The following is a 16,013-nucleotide window of genomic DNA, read 5'->3' as shown; positions in this document are numbered from 1 at the left end:
CGACTTGGGCATTGCCAATCGTGAGTGGTTCACTAGGAGTCTCGCCGTTCCATGTGTAAGAGAGGGCAAAGTAGTCCGGCGGATTATCCAGGTTAATCTCGTCAAGGTTGCAGCTGAGGGGACATGACGGGCTTTTCGTCGTCCCGGGGTGCAGCCTGATCAGTCGAGTGAATCTGGGACCCGATAAAGGCGGATACTGGTAGGTGCTAATCGGACTCATAATGTGGAGGATGAAAGCGACGTGAGATTTTCTGAAATGACGTTGAAAATGTGGTAGCGAGATGAGGCGTTCGGCAGCAGCGCCTCCATGAGGTCATGTTATATGGCAACGCTTACGACTGAGCCAAGCAAGGGCGAGACCATCGCCCCACTTATAGGCATGCCCAGCCCATCGGTATATGTGAGGGAGGAGGAGGGCCCTTCAGGAGGCCCTAGGAGGGGGGGATAAGGCTATGAGAGGTTGAGAGGGCATACGAGGGCTTACGGGCGGGCCTTTGAGGCTGTAGATAGCCTCTGGAAGTGAATGTTGGTGGCCTCAAAATTACCCGATCAGGTAATCTCTTTAACGTCATGCTGTACAGTGACTGATTTACCTGGACTGTATTTGCACCACCCAACTAAAACTACATAGAGAGGGCGAGAAACCCCCCCCCCCCCCCCCTCAAGTTGACAAGTATGGGGTTCAAGATTGCTTTGAATGCCCTTATGAAGGCTCTGCTCCGCGGCTGTCTTACGCACAACATAGGCTGGGCTGAGGAATGGATCATCTGCGCGTGGCGCAATTAGCTTGGATGGTTACACAAGACCTACCAAACATCGGCGCAAACCGCCCTCGGTCATGCACTCGTTCAAGCAGGCTCTGTCGCTGCCTAAAATGTCAGAGACGCATGCAGCAATGTAAAGATCAAAGGCCATGGTTGTAAGAAAAACTTCTTGCTTCTTGTCGTCAAGATCTATGATATGAACAAATGAAAAACGTAAGATATTACAGGTAGGTATCACCAACGGCATGAAAAAGAATGCCCCCAAAGACACCGAGCCCCATGCAACCATCCCCGACTCCGTGACGATGCAAAGCCCATATATACCAACACAAGTAACCCAATCCCCGTCTATGGTATCCATACACTCTATCCTTCTCTATTTTTCATCTAAAAGCAGAAGACGGCATCAGTCATCTTGGACATGGACCCCGGCTTCTCAAAGCCCAAGTTCTCCAACGACTTCTTCGCCGCGTTAACCATGCCCGGCGGACCGCACAGCATAATCTTGGAATCCGCGCCCGCCGGCGCGGGGAAGCGCTCCGCCATCATCTCCTGCGTGACGTACCCAACACCGCCGGTCCAGCCCTCGGGCGGGGTGTCGAGCAGGTAGTGAAGCTTGAAGTTCTTGGGGTACCGTCTCGCAAAGGCCTCGAGCTCGTCGCGCAGGAGGATGTCGGCCTCGGAGCGGTTCGCGTAGATCAGGCTGACCTCGGTGGTGTCGCGGTCGTCCTCGCAGATGGCGCGGATGAGCTGGTACATGGGCGTGATGCCGGTGCCGCCGGCGAGCATGCCGATCTTCTTGGTCAGCCCGCGGCTGTAGCGCATGGCGCCCTTGGGCCCGCGGAACAGCACCTCCTCGCCGACCTCGACGTTGGCGAGGTACTTGCCCGTGAGCAGGCCGTCGGGGTAGCAGCGGATGACGAGCTCGAGGCGGCCGAGGTCGGCGTTGTTGGAGGTGGGCGTGTAGGAGCGCGAGACGGACTTGCCGTCGATCTCGGCCTTGATGGCGACGTGCTGGCCGATGGGCAGGCCGAGCACGGTGGAGGGCGTGGGCAGCTCGAAGACGAGGCGGTAGACGTTGGGGGCGATGAGGTGCTTCTCGGCGAGGGGGAGCGGGTGGTAGGTGACGGGGTCGAGCCAGCCGCGCTGGAGGAGGGGGTTCGGGCGCGCGACCTTGGGCATCTTCTTGTGCGGGCGGAACTTCATGGGGGTGAGGTCGTAGTGCAGCAGGGCGGAGAGCTTGTTGGCGGTGACGGTGCCGGCGACGGCGAAGATGGCGGAGGCGAGGGCGAAGCCCTCGACGAAGCCGAAGCCGGTGCGCTTGGGGCGTGTTCCGGCGCTGCTGAGGGAGAGCCACTCGGGGAGGTGGAGGTTGAGGCGGTGGACGGCGGCGATGACGTCCTGGCCGGCGGGGGTGTTTGAGGCGTGGCGGGCGGCGACGGTGCCGAGGGCGAGGAAGACGGCGGCGGCGGCTGCTTGGCCGGCGATGCGGACGGGGCCGGAGGTTGTGTTTGAAGGGGCCGCGGGGGCGGCTTTCGGGGCGACGCGGACGGCCTTGGGGGCGTTGCGCTTGTTGGCGCCCTTGAGCTTGCCGACGCGGAACTCGGCCATGATCTCGGAGGCGTCTTCGGAGTGGCCTGCGTTGTCGAAGGCTTCTGTGGCGTCGACGCCGCCGGCCTCGATGAGGACTTCTGCGCCGCCGGGGTGGTCGTGGAGGTACTTTGTTACATCGTAGACTTTTCGGGTGAGGAGTTAGCTGGGTGTTTTTGGTGATTGGAAGATAGGGAGAGGAGGGGTTGTTTACCTTCACCGCGGATGACCATCCAGCAGTCGTTTGCTTCTCTGTGAGCGGCGACCTCCTTGGCCGTGTATTCTTGGCCTTCTGTTGACGCCATGATGTGTGTGATGTGTGTGTTTGGAGGGGTATCTCAGGAAGTGGACCAAAGAAATTGAGAGAGGAACCGGTGTTGATGCGACCGAGCCGAAACTTGGGATTGTGGGCGGGATATAAAAGGATTATCTATCTTTACTTATGGATAGGGAGAATGATGAGAATCACCGATAAGGTTCGGGTGAGATCGCAGTGGGAGAAAGGGCCCCTTTCGAGTCGAGCCTCGGGACGTGGAAACGCAGCCAGTATTATTTATCAACGATGGCGCCACGACAGCGTGCATGCAGACGCGCAAAAAAAGGATGGGATATCCACAATTAAAAAAAATCATTCCAGATCACAATCGGCCGTGTGTCATGTCGAGTCCGTGTCTGACGGTCCATGGAACCCATGGAAAGGGTGCCGGTGGTGGTAGGGGATAGGATAGCGTAATGTCCGAGACGGGGGGGCGTCGGCGGGCAAGATGCCGAGGTTCGAGATAAGTGCTGTGGATTCTTGGTTCTCTCGTCCTTTGAAATGCCTCGCAATGGTCACGAATTTAGGTGCATTTTGCTGGTGTGGATAACCCAAGGTAAGGATGGGAACGGTGTGGGCACCGGGCGGGATCAAGCCGCGGCGATCGGACGGGTCGGCCGTCTGACAAAGAGGCGCGACGGGATTGGATGCCGGGCGGCGGCGGTGTCGGCGGTGACGATTGCGTTCGTCTTTTTTTCCCTGGGAGCTGTTTTCTTCGGAGGGGCCGAGGCCTCTCTGCCTTGTTTCATGCCAAGTTTCTTCAGCACTACGCTCCTCTGTCTCTGCCTTATCGGTGGCCTGCGGCGAATGGTTGCCCTTTACAGACGGTGAACAGCACTCATCGCGAAAACGAAGCCCAAGGTCTCCAGAATTACGTGTGTCGAGGGCAGAAAAACAGAGTCAGCACCCTCGCATCTGCCCGGTGCTGCGGTAAACAGGTCGACTGCCGGCGGGCCAAGAGATGGCGGCTCAGGGCGAATCTGCCTGCTGTCATCTGTTCATGCAGGGCGCAACGCAGCGTGGCATGGGCGGGAGCTTCTTCAAGCTTGGGTTGGAGCGGGAGCCCACATGGAAGCAGATGAAGCTTCTCATTGGCTGAAATGTCCCTAAATTACGTGGGTGGCACAAATAAACAGCAGCACCCAGAGAACACGCAACGAGCCGAGGCGCAACGGATTTCGGGACTTGGGACGCCGCCTTGTGGCTGCAGGCTGCAGCAAAAAGAGGGAAATATCGCATGAGCAAGGGGTCAATGGCATGCCATGGCAATGCAATGCAATTTGATAAGGCGCGGCGCGGTGCGGTGCGGTGCTCTATTCGTAAGGTGGTCCCCTATTTTCGCTGTGTTGTCTCTTCGTTTCGCCTCGGCACCTTTCTTAGTGCCCTATACACTACTTTTTAGTGTGTGCGGTACGTACCTCAGTTAGCGCAGATCATCCACTTTAAGTCGGCCCCTGTCTCCCGCTTGACCCTATCAAACGACGCGAATTCTTCTGATTCTTCTTCAAAGCCCCGATTTTTGCTTCCATTTTTTTTCGTCTCTTCCTTTTCGTATCGCCTCCGTTCCGCTGTCATGCCATCGAACCGCGGCTTGTCTCCGTCCACACCCCCCAAACCTCCCCAAGATCCAAACCCAAGTTCCAAACTACGGCGACTACTTCCAAATTGTTGTCTGGTCCACGCAGTCCACGCCGCCCACGGAGCCGATGCCGATTCAATGCTGCATGCCCGCCGCGCACTTCGGACTTGGGCGCCCATGATCTCATCAGCTCCCCTATCGCGGCGCCGACCCGCCCACTCTTCTTTCCCATCACCCACCACCCCTGGTCCGTTAGACACTTTGACGTGAACCTCGGCAGGCCACTTTTTCCCTCTCGTGTCTGAGCTGTTCGTCGGTCTGTTTCCACCGACGGGTTGCCATTGCCCAGGATCAGATTGGATAAGCTGCGGGCGGCATCGTTAATCTGCCTGGCTGGACCTGGTGGTGGGATGGGAAGGTACGTACCCTTTAGGGATTGCGACTTTTTTTTTTTCTCTGCTCTTATTATTACTTATATATCGTGAGCTCGTGGCATCTCCATCCTGCACTGCCTTTGGTTTATTGTGAATACGTCTCTTATCTACTACCTCAATACCATTTCTTCATAATCTGGTCGCATCGTCACTTCCATTTCCATCTTGTGCGACATTCAAACCACACCACACATCACACATACACGCAATGTCATCACAACGCTTCTACCTGTTGGGTGAAGACCCTTCAGCCACAACAGAGATCGAGATCCCCGCCTCGACAGACGAGGAGGGCCTCCAGCATCTCGCCGCCTCTCACTTTGCCGTCGTCGACCACAAGGGTAAGCACTCTCTCGTTCCCACCCTTGCTCCTGCACCCAGCTAACATTCCCTCAAGGCATCGGCTTCGTCTCCGGAGATGAGGCTCTGACAACCGTCGCCGACGTTCTCGCCGCCGAGGGCCCCGTCGCCCTCTCCATCGACGGCCACGCCGTCCGCGAGGTCCCCGGCCCGGCCGGCCTGCCCTTCATCGGCAACTACTTCGAGGTCTACCCCGACCACCTCGGCAACCACCAGCGCCTCTTCGAGCGCTACGGCCCCTTCATCAAGACAAACAACATGGGCTCCGTCATCTACCACACAAACGACCCCAAGCTCGCCAACATCGTCTTCTCCGAGTCCGACTTCTTCACAAAGAACATCATCCCCGGCCACCCCCTCTACCCCATCAAGAACCAGGAGTCCGGCGTCTTCCTCGGCGACACCGACACCCCCGAGTGGAAGATCGCCCACAAGTTCCTCCCGCCCGCCTTCGGCCCCAAGGCCGTCCGCCACTACGCCCCGACCATGCAGGCCACCGTCGAGGACGCCTTCAAGGTGTTCGACGAGCTCGACGACAAGGACGAGGCCTGGAACGTCTACCCCTACATGCTCAAGCTCGGCTCCCAGGCCGTCGGCAAGCTCGTCCTCGGCATGGACTTCAAGCATTTTACGGCCGTCGACGCCCCGCCCCACGAGATGGTCATCCGCATCGCCCAGTCCCTCGAGCTCAACAAGAAGATCACCTCCATGGGCTCCTGGTACGCCAAGCTGCCCTTCGGCGACCCCCAGCGCCTGCGCGACGCCCGCGGCCGCATCATCGACATGATGAACGAGTCCATCGCCGCCGCCTCCCGCGGCGGCACCGCCAACCTCGAGCTGCAGGAGGCCGCCCTCAACGCCGACAACATGGTCGACTACGTCCTCCGCGCCGCCGACCGCGACGGCAACAAGCTGCCCCAGGACCGCATCATGGAGCCCCTCGTCGTCGCCACCGGCGCCGGCTTCACCACCACCTCGTCCCTGCTCTCCTGGCTGCTCTACGGCCTCGTCGCCTACCCCGGCATGCAGGAGCGCCTCCTCCAGGAGCTCATCGACAACGGCTTCGACGAGGACACGCAGATCACCGCCGAGCTGACGCAGAAGCTCACCTTCCTCGACAAGTACATCAAGGAGACGCAGCGCAAGCACAACCCGTCCTACCAGCCCGCGCGCACCTCCAAGGTCGACATGATCCTGCCCGGGGGTTACAAGTTGCCCAAGGACAGCATCGTCATCCCGGCGATCCACCACATCCACAACAACACGCTCGTGTGGGACAACCCGGCGCGCTTCGACCCGGACCGCTGGGACACGGAGCAGGTCAAGAACCGGCCCAACGCGAGCTACATCCCCTTCGCGACGGGCCCGCGCATGTGCATCGGCTTCAACTTTGCGCTGCAGGAGGTCAAGGTCTTCCTGCCCAAGCTGGTCTACCGCTACAAGTTCAGCCTCGCGCAGGACAGCGCTGTGGAGTACGACCCCATGTTCCAGCTCATCCGCCCCAACAACCTGTACGTGCGCGCCGAGAGGAGAGTCAAGTGGCCCCCCAGGAGCGACGCTTAGAGGTGTGTGAAATTGGGATAGGATGGGTTTCGGGTTTGTGTTATTTTGTATGTACCATATTTGTCGGTGTATACCCTTTGGAGCATTGCATGGCGCGGGAATTCGGGGCAATTGGGGTTAGATCTCATGACATAGACATTAGAGCTGGATAGATCTAGAATAATTACAACTTCTACTTGTTCACATCTGCTTGTTTTTGCTCGTCTTCAGTGTTTCCAAATGCGGCAATATGATGAGGCCATCACCACGGAGGACTGCCCCGCGCACCATCCTGCCTCAGAAAACACGACACGAAAAGTGCCCCGCCGTCCCCACCCTGGATGACCTCGAACCCCCACATCCCAGGGGCGGTAATGCCGACACCTGGATTCTTCAACCTTATGCCAAGTGCCGATCCCTCTTTCACAAATACGACATTGGGAAATCATGCGAAATCAAACATTTTCGATGGCTCGCTCGAAAGAAGCTAGGCTGCAAAGTGTGCCACCGTCATCCCCTGGTAATCGACAGGAGAATATTAGAAGGCTGTCGGGGAGAAAGGTCTCGGCGGACCGGGCACCTGGCAAGCGAAGAGTGGGGGCGAGATGAAGAGACAAAAACAAAAGGACAGAAACCAAGGGGGACAAAAAAAAAATAAGAGCTCAATTCGATCTAGAATCGAGTCAAGTCCATGTGAGCGGTTGTGGTTTTACATGATAACCTCATCTTACGACTTGCTGTTCAATCAAGAAGGGCTCAGGCTCAAGATGCCCTGCGAGACAACTCGCGTTTGGTCTATTTCCAACATCGGGAGGTATTAGACGTACTGCTGTCACTCTAAACCGCTCTCATGCCATTGAGTACCTTAAATTGAATGGGTGTTGAATGGAGAACTGAGTGACAGTCCCAACGTGTAAAATGAGTCTAGATAATTCGATATAGTCTCATACTTGTCTCGGAGTACGTACCGACCACTTCCACCTTATGTAAGGGGACGAAACTGCAGGAAATAGTTAGGCGACTGCCCAACGACATGTCCTAAATCCCCATCTCACCATCGGCATAATTCAACTTCTCACCCACTCAAAGCCGGAGATCGCTCTTTGTTTCTATCCACATAAGCCGCACCGGAAGATATGCCGCGTCCCAACTTCTCACAGCATGCACCGCCGCCCCAAACGCCGGTCTACTCAGATGCCTCAAGTTCCTGTTGGCCACCGGGCTGGAACTACGACCGCTACCGCCATGCTACTCACGCTGACATCGCCGAGCTTCCTGAGGGGGAGCTTTTGAAGATGCAAGTGGGGCTGCGCGATGTGCTCGGCGAAGACGGGGTGGAAAGGTTGGCGATGCATGTGTACGAAGAGCAGCAGCGGCAATCGGGCGCCGATGCTAAGGAGAGTGTGCCCGGATACTTCCCACCAAATTGGCTCAAGCATTGGAGCGAACGCCACAAGGGCCAGACGTGGGGTGTGGTGGCCTTCCGGACAGCCAGCTACGATGATTCACATCGATGGGAAGCTTTCACCAAAGAAGTCGACAGGATTATTGAGATTCCTTTCCAGAGGGCGGTGGACGAAGGCAATGTTCCCGACGAGTCCACGGGATCCATTAAGGAGGCCAGGTCCCAGTTTGAGATCAGATGGATCGAAGATGCTGCCCTGGCCAGCGAAAGCGCCGACGATCTCCGGGCCAGATTCGACGGCCTCAAACCGGATCTACCCGCCGGCATGTCGGACAAGGTCTTCCTCGTCGCGTCAAACGAGGCAATTGCATCCGTGCTGGACTTGGAGGAAGCCGAACGGCCGACTACGAAATCCATGTGGTGGCGGCCGTCGGCGCCGTTCCTGGTTGCCGTCGCCGTGGATCCTGATCCAGGGCTAGAGGAAGGTCATGAGGAGAGAGAGTGGTTCAGACCCATCTTCAAGGTGGCTGCGGAAGTGGTGGTTGAGGAGCTGTTGTGGCTTCTGGACTCTGACATCATGCCCCTAAGAAGAATCACGCGAAGCGTCAAGGGATTGGAAAACATCACAGGCAATGAGGTCGTCGGGGACAGGGAATCAGATGATCTCTGGTGGAGTACGGCTCCTTCTCCGCAGAGAATGAGGAAGCGTCGTGGAGTATAAGCGCTACGTCTTGGAAGGAACAGCAGGTGTTACGTCCTCTTGTGGCACGCCGAGGCTGGTCAACATCTGAGTCTCTATCCCAAGCTCCTGCGTGAGATATGCTGCCATCGTCCTTCTTAATTTCTGATCATACCACCCCTCTTTAATCGATCTTTTTCTCAGCCTTCCGTCATTCTTCCCCCGTGGTCGCACATAGATTAACTGGGAGGGACCTGCCTGCTGTTCCTCTACGAGAAACTTGACCATATCAAGAACGGGATGCTTCCCGAGAATCGCAGCAGCCAACACACTGCCATATTCTCCAAACTCCAGATATGCGTTAACATCAGCGCCACTTGCAACGAGAAAGCGAGCGCAGTCCAATTGTCCCATCGATACAGCAGCTGCCAACGGGCTGCCATACGGGCCGAACTTTGGGTTCATGTTGACGTCCGCTCCATGCTCCACGAGAAGGCGAGCGCATTCGAGCTCTCCACTGCATACAGAAGCAGCCAGAAGACTTCCAAAGTCTCTATATTTCAGTTGGGCGTTGACACCTGCACCCTTCGCTATGAGAAAGCGTGCACAGTCAAGCTGCCCCATGTATACGGCAGCTGCCAGAGGACTTCCATCCAGATCTCTGAGATTGTCTGGGTTCACGTCTGCTCCCTTGTCAACGAGAGCTTTCATCATACTTAGATTGCCGCTGTAAGCAGCTCTCGATAGGCCACGACGAAGATAGTGTTTGACGCCAAAAACAGACACGAAGCGAAAGCAGGATCTGCTGCGACACTCGATGTTAGGGTCTGCGCCTTTCTCTAGTAGAAGGGTGCAGTAATCGATCCCCTTTTCCGTGGCCAGACAAAGGAGACTGTGATGGTTCATGACGCGATCCGGGTTTGCTCCTTTCTCCAGAAGCATTCTCATAGTGCCGATCTTCTGCTGATGTATGGATGCGCCCAGTGCGCTGTGGCACGTAGTTTTAGTATTTATGTTGATGTCACATCCCTGGTGGATGAGGTACTCGCAGAGTTCGGTGTAGCCCAAATAGGCGGCGATTGCCAGGAGATCTGACCCCTCTGCATTCACCAGTGAAGAAATATCGACGTCTTTGTCCCACCAGCCAGCCAGAAACCGATGAAGACCAAATGTAACAACTCCAAAAACAGGGTTGTCGTATGGATCGACAGAAGCACGCATGTAATTGCCGGAGGAATTGTCATAAGTCCAGTCATCGCTACTTATGACAATAAGGCAAAATGCCCTGTACTCCCAGGAAGGCTTCTGAGGGCTTGCTTCCCCTAGGAAGCGTTTCAGAGCCTGGACAACATCCAAAATGCTGGAATCTTCGTTGGAAATGTTATGTATGTGCTGTAGCCAGTTTCGAGTAATGTATCTATGAAGCGGATGCCAAGGATCCAGGGTGTGCTTGGGAGCGGCCCTCCTAGCCTCAAGCCAATCGGAGAGTTCAACGACTGTTTCGTCGTTCATCATACACTTCATCGGCCAGACCGAGGAGCAGAAGTCTATCAAGCACTTGGTCAAGATGACTGTCAGCTTCCCTTCGGCGTCTTTGACCCACGAGTCGTTTTTAGCTCGAAAGTATTCGGCAACTGATGCATGCGGGAATTTCCAAACTCCAAGTTTTGGGTCTCTCACGACCAGGTGTCGGCAGACAGCCTCCAAAATGGGCTCGGTGAGGTCCGCCTTGTCAAAAGACTGTTCCCCGTTCGCTTCCTCGCTTTCGATTCTGATGGCTGCCAGCAATGCTCGACTTTCTAACGGTTGTCTAAAGTGCTGATTGTGATCGTCGTCTGCGGCCCTTGAAATGACCTCATGTAACCATTCAAGTCGTGTTCTGGACGACTGGCTATGAATATCTTCAGTAGTCGATTACTTCTCTCAACGAGGCGCTTGAATATCTCAATAAGCTTTCTCCTCGTTTCTTTGTTGCACTCTTCCAAAGCGTCGAGTATCAAAACGGTCCGTGGATAACTGTTAATCATCTCAATCAATGCTGTCTCGCAATCTTCGACTGTAATATCGCTCTGGATTTCTGCTCTCCTGTTGTATAGATCAATAACCACTTTGTGAACACTTTTGCGATCACGCGTTACCTCACAAAGTTGTCGGACATAACTTCGGAGGACAGAGTGAACGCTGTGCCGAGTCGTATCAGAACTATTACAGTAGAAAAAGGCAACCCCTTCGTCGCTCTTCTCACAGGGTGGCTGACTGGCGTTTCGGCTCTGAGCCCAATAACGATCAATGACCTTTGAAGTGAGAAAAGACTTGCCCGTACCAACTGCGGAAGAACGCCCAGGTCAGTCCATCATCCCGTAAAAGTGTTGAGGCACCAAAACTCACTATTTCCTTGCAACCAGAGAACCGAAGAACAGGCCGATTCTTCCCATTTGAGGAATTGAGTATGGTGTATCAGCCATTCACATGTGTCTCTGGTTCTATTTTCACGTTTCTCGTTGTGGTGAACCCCGACTGGGACAGTGCTGATGTATGTCATAGCCTTTTCCTTTTCCTTGTCAGCAAGTCTCTCAAGAACTGCCGCAACATTGTCGTCAACACGCTTGAGCGGCCACGCAAGACTCTGAATCAAGCCTCGATGTTCAGAGCTTGCTTTAGCCTCGCAAGCCTGAGCTGCGAACTGTAGCCTCTGCTCAAGGGCTTTTATGGCCGACACGCGCTTGTCACCGTGACCGGGATCTAAGAGCGCCTCTAAGAATCGCCGCATATTCCCATGGTGCAATTCGCAGTCCACGAAGGCTAGAAACTCCAAGCAGTTCGAGTATACCTTCACAAGCTCTTGCTTCAAATATTCCTGGGCTGGGAGTCTAGGCAACCCCCGAATGTACACCTCTTCGTACACTATGCCACGCCTCACGAGGCAGAGGACTATGTCTGCACAACCCATGACAGCTACAAGATCTTCGCGTTCCAATACGTTGGTCTGAAAGATCGTCAGCTTGCACGGTTGATGAGCAGATATTTTAGTTGCAACACCCTGGCACCTACCTTCAGAAGCATCTTGACCGCTGACCACACGGTTGAAGAAGGCGCCGGGGCAACTGTGACGGCAATGTCTCCGATTGCAGTCAATAAAGAGATGACTCTGCTCGCGTAATCCCTCCATATTTGACGGCCGCCGATCGTGAGCTTCGGCGCCCATTTCCCATGTTTCTCCTCCCTCAATCGGACCAATTCCACCAGCTCTTTTACGGGGTCTTTGGCATTAGCAGCACCCGGAATACTGTCGATCCATTTACGAGTATTCTCATCCACCTTGTTGTACGCTTCTTGCCACAGATCAACTGTTGCCGCAGCGCGGTCTGTTGTTGCTGATTCTTGATCAGTAATAGGGGTGACGGAAGCTGGCTTGTCTTTAACGTTAACAGCTGACGGCGCAGACGAGCTTTCTTCCAAGAAAGCCGGGGTTTGGATCTCGGGGTTCGTCGAGGCAGATGTTTCATCGTTAGCTGGATTGAGCGACGACAGCTCGGTCACCTGCGTTGCGGATGACACCAAAGGGGCTAGTTGATTTGGGCACTCGGAAGGACCTGGTCGCGGTTTGCCTCGTCTCTTGAAGCAAGAAGATAGAACGGAGAGACAACCACTGTCTTCACTAGGGTTGGTCATATTGGAGTAAAAGAGGCTACTTCGCAAAGTACAGTCTGATAGAAAAATACAATATAGAAGGACGACAAGAAGAAGTTGAGGGAGGCCTGGTCGATTGCCAAATCCCTCGCCGTGTTTCCCCTCTCCTGCCGGTATTTTCTGCACCTATCCGTTTTGGAAACGTAATGCAGCTCAAACTGCACATTTCCGCTCTCTCACTGGTCAGATTCCTACGTATAAAGGGGGCGGATCCTCACCGGGACCGTATCAGCAACCAACCAAGTCATTTAGGCACAAAGCTTTGAGCCCTACATCTGCGGCTGGACTCGAATGAAGTAAGCAGTGTTTTGATGGGGCTTAGAGTCGACATAGGTATCCATCCAATAGGCTGTCGCCTGGGCGATGAGCGAATGAGGTCATCGGAAGCCCTTTGTTTCTACGTTTTTAGTTGGCGCTTGACCATAGAGAAACAAATCGTCTGTGTAACTACCCTGTGGAATGAATTTCATTTTCCCCAGGCCTAGAGAATACCCTATGCTTTTGGTGCACAATAGGGACACAGCAAACTGGTATTTTCTGAATATGGAGTTAATTAATTACATATGGTCGTCAAGAATACTCAATGCGGTAAGCCTACTAGGTAGTGGCCCGTCCCGCGCTGGTTCTCGGGATGGGTGAAAGTTGGGTGTGATCTTCTCCCCAGTGACATCACCAGTACTGTCTTTGATGACCACTGGCTTTGTACCGAACGTTCACTTGGACTGCTACACTACGTCCTGAGGGATCACATAGACTCCGTCGCTGAACATTATTCAGTACCTTGGGTCACAAACATGCACTGTGAAATATTTATCACTCTCAAATTATTCTCATCATGACTTGCACAGTCAAATGATTGGAGTTCGTCGAGTCAGTGGAGGCAATTTAGGTTCACACATAGCTACTCTCTAACGCTGCCCCAACAGATGACCATGGAACACCAAATGGTTCACGAACCCTCTTGCAATCCGACCATCAAATTTGACTCCCTCCACAACCTCCCCTCCTTTTCCTCATCGTAAGCCCATGGCGCGAACCCCTGATCAAGCGAAAACGGACCCTCACCAGGCTTCACCGGTCCAACCTCCCCACAATCACTCAGATACCTGCCTCCCCGGCCTTCCCAGTCTTTACTCACAGCCGCGTACACCGTTGTCGCAGCTCCTTGCGCGGGGCTCTTGAGCGACTTGGCGAGGATGTCGTATTGCTCTCCAAATATAGCTCTCAGCTCTCCGGGGTCTTTGCCGAGTTGGTGGCGGTTCAAGTTGGTGATGATGCTGCCCGGGTGTAGCGAGAGGCCATGGAGACCCTGGGCGCCGTAGCGGCGCTCGATCTCGTTGGCCAGGTAGACATTTGCGATTTTAGTTTGGCTGTAGGCGATAACCGTGTCGTAGGGCCGCTTGGTGAAGTTGTAGTCGTCGAAGAGGACTTCGCTGCCACGGTGGAGCATCGAGGCTACCGCGACGACGCGAGAATGGAACTGGGGTGTTGAAGAAGCCAGGAGCAGTGGTTTGAGCAGTTGAAAGAGGAGAAAGTGGCCCAAGTGATTGGTTGCAAACGTCTTTTCGAAGCCGTCCTCGGTTGTCTGTTTGGTTTCTGGCATCACACCTGCGTTGAGCACGAGGATGTTTAGCTGCTTGCTGCGCGCTGTAAAGTCCGCTGCTGCCTTTCGCACTGAGGCGAGAGAGTCGAGAGAGAGCTCTACCAGGTGGAGGCTGCCTTTGCTGTCTGCGTTCGTCGACTTGATGTCGTCGATGGCGGTTTGGCCACGGGTGAGGTCGCGAACGCCGAGATAGATGGTGGCACCGGTTGAGTGCAGTGCGCGAGCTGTCTCGAGGCCGATGCCTTGGTTTGCGCCGGTGATGAAGATCGTTTTATTGACGAGTGCATTGTGGAGGTTCTCGTCGTCAATTATCTGGGCGGCTGTAGGGCGGGCGTCGCCTGGCCCTTGGATATTTTCATGAGCGGCCGCGTACTTCGACATGATGAGTCACTAATCTGGGCCGACGCTGGATCACACTTTGATACCTTCTTTATTTCATAGGAGTTTGAATAATGGTAGTGTGGAGCTCACTCGGCGGTGATCTTTATAGTCTTGATTCTGAGGCGTGGGACCGGTCACCGGACCCGCCGGCAACAGCGTGGTTCTCACATGAAGTACCTCACTACAGGTGATGCACTTGCAATATACATGTTCTGCAGCACTGACTTCCGGATGTTACTTCAAATTCCCGTTCCGAAATGCAAAGTTTGGAAACGGATACATTGACTTGATTGGGAGAGGTTCGGATGAAGACATGGTCACATGGATCGCGGTGCCCGGTAGGAAGAAAAGCCCGCTTCAGCCGGCGGGATGGTTTGAAGCTGGTATTTGGCCAAGCCTCCGGCGAAAACATGAAGACAGCCGCTATCACCAGTGTCATAACTCTATGGAATCGGCAGATAATAACAAGATACAACCGAAAAATGCGTAACGTCGTGGGGAGTAGTCATTCTTAGAGCAGTTTCCCTGATAATGCGAGACCTCATGAACTGACCTTTTTTGGCATTAACATTAATGGCATCTGTATTGCTTGAAGGAGCCTCCTTCGGTTATTCCAAGGTAACTATGCTTGATAACAAGATAATGAAGAAGTTATCTGTTGGTGAGGACTACGTCATAATGAAGGGGGCCCCTTGCATCATAAGACATTACACCTTCAGATTGCTGCTGCTGTGCATCTCAACAATATCGCGGTGGTCGGCCTCCAGCATTTGACCAAGCCTACGCCTGCACTATCGCGTCTCCAACCTGGAAATTTCACCGCCCATCGCATCTATCCTCAATGATTTAGCCCGCTGCATGTTTTCAGCTTCATGTAACAAGACCTTGATAAAATGGCAGCTATGCCGGCCATCAATTTGTACAATGCGATCTCCGCACCAGACTAAATTACCAAACAACCACGCAATTCAGGAGATAAAGAACCTATACTTTGTCCGAGATGGCCAAGAAAAAGTCCACCAGTCTTAGCGGCGAGACGAAGACCTCATTCACATTCCCACACTTGAACCAGGAGGTTGCCGACGCCGTTTCCAACCACATCACCTCCGTGTGGTTTAACAGAAAAATAAACCAAGAGTCCGACCGGAAATATTCGACCTTTGTGATGGGGAGGTTCACTTGCGACAATGGCAGCTGTTCCAAGGCAGCCTGGAGCAGCGGGAAGGTGACCATAGTCATCAGAGGATACCCCGACAACGGATACAACGCAGTCGTATACAACCAGCGCTGCAAAGCCTGCAAGAAACTAGGAACTCTGACTCTGGATGAAAATTCGTACGTCGAGCGGGTCGCGTATCGGTTGAAGAAATGGGCAGGGGTGGACATGGAACGTCCTGTCTACAGCAAGAAGGAAACACCTCCCCACAAAAGGGAGCTTTGTGAGGGTTGCAAGAGTGGTTATTGTGAGGCCTCAATGTATTCGGCACGGATTTGATCTTTATGCAATGACTTGCTTCCTTTATGAGGACTACGGCTTGTCTAGCTATGTTTACCGATGTGGGAAAAAGAGCTTTCGCAGAGCATGGTCAGAGAAACTGATATCGTCCTCAACATCATTCCAGAAATGCGTTAACCCGACTAGGGAGATTGAGATATTTCAAGAATCAATC

General features: G+C 54.3%; 5 protein-coding genes across 5 annotated transcripts; 2 read left to right on the top strand and 3 right to left on the bottom strand.

The window, feature by feature from the left end:
- Positions 1-1,151: 1,151 nt before the first annotated feature.
- On the bottom strand, positions 1,152-2,659 carry COL26b_002090 (uncharacterized protein; the record flags this gene model as incomplete). The annotated part of the gene is made up of 2 exons (XM_053175022.1): positions 1,152-2,500; positions 2,569-2,659. The coding sequence occupies 2 exons, from the start codon at positions 2,657-2,659 to the stop codon at positions 1,152-1,154; spliced, it is 1,440 nt and encodes a 479-aa protein (XP_053040966.1).
- A 2,232-nt stretch (positions 2,660-4,891) lies between these two features.
- Positions 4,892-6,606, top strand: COL26b_002089 (uncharacterized protein; the record flags this gene model as incomplete). Its single annotated transcript, XM_053175021.1, has 2 exons — positions 4,892-5,024; positions 5,081-6,606. The coding sequence occupies 2 exons, from the start codon at positions 4,892-4,894 to the stop codon at positions 6,604-6,606; spliced, it is 1,659 nt and encodes a 552-aa protein (XP_053040965.1).
- A 1,115-nt stretch (positions 6,607-7,721) lies between these two features.
- COL26b_002088 (uncharacterized protein) lies at positions 7,722-8,711 on the top strand (the record flags this gene model as incomplete). Its single annotated transcript, XM_053175020.1, has 1 exon — positions 7,722-8,711. One exon carries the CDS (start codon positions 7,722-7,724, stop codon positions 8,709-8,711), a length of 990 nt encoding a protein of 329 aa, XP_053040964.1.
- Positions 8,712-11,300: 2,589 nt separating this feature from the next.
- COL26b_002087 (uncharacterized protein) lies at positions 11,301-12,341 on the bottom strand (the record flags this gene model as incomplete). Its single annotated transcript, XM_053175019.1, has 2 exons — positions 11,301-11,345; positions 11,721-12,341. The coding sequence occupies 2 exons, from the start codon at positions 12,339-12,341 to the stop codon at positions 11,301-11,303; spliced, it is 666 nt and encodes a 221-aa protein (XP_053040963.1).
- A 1,112-nt stretch (positions 12,342-13,453) lies between these two features.
- Positions 13,454-14,343, bottom strand: COL26b_002086 (uncharacterized protein; the record flags this gene model as incomplete). The annotated part of the gene is made up of 2 exons (XM_053175018.1): positions 13,454-13,465; positions 13,498-14,343. The coding sequence occupies 2 exons, from the start codon at positions 14,341-14,343 to the stop codon at positions 13,454-13,456; spliced, it is 858 nt and encodes a 285-aa protein (XP_053040962.1).
- Positions 14,344-16,013: the final 1,670 nt, after the last annotated feature.

Source organism: Colletotrichum chrysophilum (genome assembly GCF_026319265.1).
Source record: "Colletotrichum chrysophilum strain AFK26 chromosome Unknown scaffold_10, whole genome shotgun sequence".
Classification (NCBI taxonomy): Eukaryota; Fungi; Ascomycota; class Sordariomycetes; order Glomerellales; family Glomerellaceae; genus Colletotrichum; species Colletotrichum chrysophilum.
The sequence above is the reverse complement of the archived record's forward strand: the minus strand, read 5'-3'. Positions and strand labels throughout refer to the sequence as shown.